We start from the raw sequence: 5,918 nt of genomic DNA on the forward strand, positions 1-5,918 counted from the left end.
TAATCCTCAATTTTCATGCCCTCGACTTATCCTTGATCATGTCCTAAGTGAGTTTAAGATATGTTATGCCATGTCTAATTACCTATCCGTAATTTTTCTCCATTTACATCTACCTCTCATTAGACCTATCAATGTCAATCTCTAGACCTTCTTCACCAGGACATTTGTATTTCTTCTCTTAATATGTCTGAATCATCTCAACCCCACTTTCCACATATTGTCTATCGCTTAAACCAATCTCACCTTATCTTGTATATCTATGTTTCTATTCTTGTTGCTTCTAGTTTGATATAAAACTTGAATTATCATATCATTTTAAACAAAATTCATATGAAAAAAACAAATATTTTGGAATATTACTAAAAGAAAAAAATGTCACAAAATTAGGACAACAAAAATATTATTGTAGTATCAATCAACCAATTTAAATGCCAAAAAAATTAAAAATTATTGTTTGAATGTTGATCCAAGCCCATTTGGAATTTGGAAGGAGAAGCACAATGAATAAGAAATAAAAGGACTGAACAGAATTCAAGAAAAACCCTGCTACTGTTCTTCTCGAAAAAAATCAAAATCGTCTGAATTTGATCCTTCAAAAACCTGAATTTCTTGCTCATTCCCAAAGGAGAACTGTTCCTCTATATAGATATGTCAGATTCCCCAATTCAAGAACCAACCATCGACGACTCTAACAACGCAAACGAACCAGACAAAGAAAACCCAGACTCACAATTTCAATCTCAACCCCAAATCTTGGAACCCCTTAATCCCCAAAACCAAGAAAATCCCATCTCCAGTTCGCAAAATCAAGAGACCCCAGATGTGATTCTTGAAGAAAAAGACCTAGAAAACCCTCATCAGAAAGCTGATGTTGTTACGGCTGATGTAAATGCTGATTTTTGTTTAACTGTGGATCTACCAATTGCAGATACAGAGGTAAGTGTTACTGACCTTCGAATGATGTCGCCTAGTAATACTAACAAGCGCACTAAGCGGAAGAAGGGTAAATGCCACACAAAGAAGTTGCAAGCTATTGAGAAAAAATTGCAAACGCTTAAGGAAAACCTAAAGCCTGTTCCTTTTTTCCCTTCCAAGATTCTTGATTTTGATAGGCATGAGAAGTTACTGAGGCGTTTGGGGTTGTGGGATTTTGTACATATAGAGTTTGATAGAGATTTAAGGGTGGATTTGATTGCACAGTTGATTGCTACTTATGATTCTAAGTTGAGGGCTAGTTATGTTAATGATTTTAGAATTGCGGTTAATAGGGCTGATTTAGGGCGGGCACTTAAGCTGCCTTTGAAGAAGGACAAAGGTAGTGTTGCTGTGGTTGATGGTATGGACGTGGATGCTGATCCCTTGTCTGAGGAGTCGATAAGCTTTCTTGAGAACTTTGTGTCAATTTGGGTGCTTTTGCATGAGGACGCGTGGATAATGCCTAATGAGGTATTAAGTTGGACTAAGGCTATAAAAGATGGGCACCCTGAGAAAGTGGATTGGGCTGGATTGTTCTGGTTCATGGTGGAGAAGGAATTGACACAAGGGGACCAGTTAGTGGACTGTTATTATGCTGCACATTTGCAATACTTGATAAAGTCACAGCGTGAGCAGGTGTTGTATAGTGAAGAGCCAGAAAAGGTGGAGTTTGAAGCTGATGTGAAGGAAGAGGATGACTGTGGTAATGAGGACAATGCAAGAGTCGGTGGGTCAATCGAAGCTCAAGAATTGGATGGAGCTTTAGGGGAGGAACTGAGTATTGAGTTGACGTTGGGTCAGGATCTTGGCCAGAAGCAAGAGGTGAAGGATGTGGAGATGATGGATGTTGAGGAACACAAGGAAGAGAAGGAGGTGGAGGAAGAGGAAGAGGAAGAGAAACAGTGGCTTTTTGATGAAAGAAAAGATGCTAACGAGCCTTTGTTACAGAGATGTAAGATGCAGGAAGCAGTGTCTTTGGATAATGATGAGGAGAAGAAAGAAAACCATGAGTTGGCAGATGACAATGACAACGACACTAACAATGACAATGACAATGACAATGATAATGATAATGTGAATGATGATGATGTTGAGGAGGAGGATGAAGGAGCAGAGAGGCATGAGGTTGAAGATGAATTTGATGTTATTCCTAGTAATGGTACTCTTGTTGGGGATGGATTGACAGGAAATCTACTTCAAACGATGGAAAGTACACAGATTGGATTTACTTCACAGGGGCAACTTCATGATCAGTCTTCAGTTGAGCTTCTCGCTACTAGAGATGAGATGCATACAGGTGGTCCCTTTTTTGGCAGTGGAAGTAAGAGAGAGATGGAGATTGAGCCTGATGTGGCTCATCATTCTCTCCATGGCAGCAGCAAGAGGTTGAGGATTGAGGGGGAATGGGACGAGAAGCCATTAGATTTTGGATCATGCATGGAGCAAATGCAGCATCTAATGATGAAGGCTAGGATGATGTATGAAGCAAAGGAACAAAATGAGGATCAACTAAACATAAACCAGCAAATTTTTCTTAGCGAAGTGCATAAAAGGGACAGCGTAATTGATCACTTGCATAAGTCTAAATGTGAGGAAATACAAAAAAGGGATGGAGATATTTGTCGTCTTGAACGGGAGCTTTTTATGATGGGAAATATTTTGGATGGTTACAGGAAGGCATTGAAGGAAACCCAGAAACAGTTCTCTGAGTATAGGAAAAAATTCCAGCTGTCTGAAGAACCATACTACAAAGATGCTGGTCCTGGAGGTCTAATGTTGAGCTCTGCTGAAATGGAAAAGCTGCGCCTCAAGCAAGAGGAAGAAACTCGATCCAATTGCTTGTTCTTGGAACAAAAAGCAAAAGAAGCAGAGGAAGAATATGCTGGTCAGTTTGAGAATTTTATGGGTAAGGTGCAGATGCTGGATAAGAGGTTGATGGGCCTTGAGGATATAGTGAAGGACCTCAGAAACATGAGTCCAAAAAGTAAAGTTCCAGAAAGTGAGGATAAAATTTCAGAAACTCCCGACTGCCCCGCAGATGAATGATTTGCTTTGCCAAATCTTCAGCTCCATGGTTGAAATGAAGGTAAATGCAAACCTATGGTGCTTTATGTTGTTTTCTACCTTGTCATGTATGATTATCTCCATGTTCCCATCCTCTGCTTTGCATGATGCCTTATTTCAATATGTCAATCGCCAAAGGTCTTTTTTGTTGCACTGTTCCCCTTTCCTATTATATGTTGGTCTATTTTTTCATCATTTTTCTGTCACTCACCACTTTTATGTTGCAGTTTACATGATTATTTCAATTAGACTAAAATATTTAGTCACTACAGATGTTGGACACTTTGAAATTGAGTATATAAAGAAAAGGAACAGTAAAGACTTGGAAATCAGATATTTCAAAATAAATTATTGGAATATTGGAACATATTTAATCATCCAAAATACATGGCCTACTATGACTTGCATAGAGATGTAGAGGAGAAAGTTGAATAGAGTATGGTATTATTATTTTAAGATACAAGTGTTAAAACATCACTTCAAGAGCTAAAACGGAAGAACGCGTAGTTGAACATAGATCAAATTGAAGATTAAACTAATAGAATACAAGTTTTTATGGTTAGAGTAGGAGATAATTCCAATTAAGTAAATGGGTCTAATTGTTTTTGGACTAGCTAAAATGGAAAGTAGGTCATTGTGGACGGATATTTGCTTGCTACAGGTCTAGTTTTTCTGAGGTTCTGCATGAGACATAACTTATTTGTTGGGTTTTTGCTTTACCATTTCCTTGTTTACCTCATCCTTCAAGTGACTACATTCAAGTGGATCTAGGCTCAGTTACTATTTCAACCCAGTCTCCTTCATTCAACTAAGCCATTCCTACTATCTTTACAATCTCGGACCTGTACTCTGCTCTTTGTTTAGGGTGAAATGTGCACTTTGTCATTGCAAAGTTTTTAAGTTGTATGCATCAATCTTTACTCTCATGTCTGCCTTTTCTTGGAAATTTTACTCTCAAACATCCAAAATTTGATCATTTTCCTTTTCTTCAAAACATTTATTTTCTTTGCCCCAAACCTTTATATGAATCTTCACATGTCCCTTTTAATGGATATTAAGATTTACCTTTACATAAAATATATATATATAAATTATTATATTTTGAAAAGGACGTTTATAAACTTTTCTTTTCAGTCTTCTAAAGGAGGAAGTACAGTCTTCTTCCATCCTTTTGTTTCTCTTTTCTCTCCTTTTATTTGTATTTTAATTTTCAATTCTTCTATTGTCGGTGCTTGCTATCATCTGATTTTGCATTATCATTTGGGAACTCTGTTATCTTTTGAGATTCTGATATAGGATGTATAAAGCACCAAAAAGAGAGCTTCAAGATTTTCAAAAAGGGGTATGAATTGTCCTGCATTTCTGTATCTATAGTACGGGAATGAACTGTATTGTATTGGTCAATTCTCTTTGCTAAATTGAAAATTGGTTTTCTGCTGTATGATTTTTGCTTTCTTGTCGTGGAGCTGTCTTTCATTTGAGATCTTAACCTTCTACATTATGAAAAATGTTTAGGATAATAAGAGAATCAAAAACATATCAGCCATCACTTATTGCCAAATAAATTTTGAAAGAGAACGTCTTAGTTGTGACCATAATGTCATATATCTAAATCACCTCCAACAAAGAAAAGGAAGATAGAATACATCTAGTCTGTCACTTTTCCTCTCGGGTGTTTCAGTGATAAAATTTCTATGAAGTTTGTGTATATTATCAATGAAATATTCTAAACTATACATTCTTCTGCAGTCCTTAGTAATAATGCAGATTTGGCATATCTCTAAACCATAGTTGTGCCTGCTAATGCTTATAGCTCAATCTAGAAACTGATGTGTACAACGATGGATATGTAAAGCAACATTTTTAGTAGAAGTGTTTGGAGATACATTACAAAACATAAAAAAGTTACCGACTTTGCTTTTCCACGCGAAAGATCATCAACCTTAAGTATTGTCTGCATACTTCCGAGTAGACCTGTTTTGATGTTCCCTAAAGCTTCTTGTTATCTGCATAACCTGCTTATCTATGTATCTAATATATTTTTCTTATGACAATACAGGATTTTGCAGATGTTTAACTTACATTTGACATGGTGCTTCTTATACTACTAGCCGGAAGGTCGTTATGCAAGCATTTTGGAGAAGGCTTACTATAGCTCAGGCTGATTTATCTAAGTTTTTGTTTTGGGGCCTTCTTTGTAATGCTTTAGAAGTCTCAAGTACTTAAAATTCCGTTAGGTATTGATGGATGTAACTCTAATGTGATTATTGCATAGGGATGTGACTTTATTTTATGTATTAGTTTTTGGATTTACAATAGTATATATATACCATGTAATGGTATTGACTTTTTCCTCAACTCTTCAAGCTTGGTCCATTTTTCTTTGGACTTGATATCTGGTTATTTGCAATATAGTTCAGGTTTGGTCTATTGGAAACAATCTCTCTACCAATGTAGGGATAAGATATGTTCACGAGTTGAGTCTAAAAATACACTTTTTGGGCATCATATATCAAACGGACTTTTTCTAAAAATACAGACCAAAATGAACACTTCATCTGCAAATGGGCGAATTGTCCACCCCTACCGGGCACTTCACCTACAAATGGATGAATTGTCCACCCCTATCGAATGTATGTAAATGTGAAGAGTATTGTAAAATGATAATATTGAGGACTCCATGTTGAATGGACGGTTAATATAGTAGGGGGGGTGAACTCTCTGATTTGGTTTGTGTTTTTAGGGAGGGTCCATTTTGGTATGTGTTTTTAGGGAGGGTCCATTTTGGTATGTGGTGCCTAAAAAATGTTTGTTTGAATCTTGGACTCATCTGTTCACACTCTAATCTCTTTAGAACGTTACTTCTGAGATTATATTAG

At 36.7% G+C, this 5,918-nt stretch overlaps 1 protein-coding gene across 1 annotated transcript; it reads left to right on the top strand.

Annotated features, from left to right (window-relative positions):
• Positions 1 to 467: 467 nt before the first annotated feature.
• Positions 468 to 5,393, top strand: LOC125875836 (uncharacterized). The gene is made up of 2 exons (XM_049556881.1): positions 468 to 3,061; positions 5,099 to 5,393. The coding sequence occupies exon 1, from the start codon at positions 649 to 651 to the stop codon at positions 3,019 to 3,021; it is 2,373 nt and encodes a 790-aa protein (XP_049412838.1). The 5' UTR covers positions 468 to 648; the 3' UTR covers positions 3,022 to 3,061; positions 5,099 to 5,393.
• Positions 5,394 to 5,918: the final 525 nt, after the last annotated feature.

Source organism: Solanum stenotomum, chromosome 9, assembly GCF_019186545.1.
Source record: "Solanum stenotomum isolate F172 chromosome 9, ASM1918654v1, whole genome shotgun sequence".
Taxonomy (NCBI): domain Eukaryota; kingdom Viridiplantae; phylum Streptophyta; class Magnoliopsida; order Solanales; family Solanaceae; genus Solanum; species Solanum stenotomum.

Bases quoted from the DNA above. Each gene is read 5' to 3' on its own strand.
- LOC125875836 (XM_049556881.1), top strand. From the start codon at position 649: ATGTCAGATTCCCCAATTCAAGAACCAACCATCGACGACTCTAACAAC.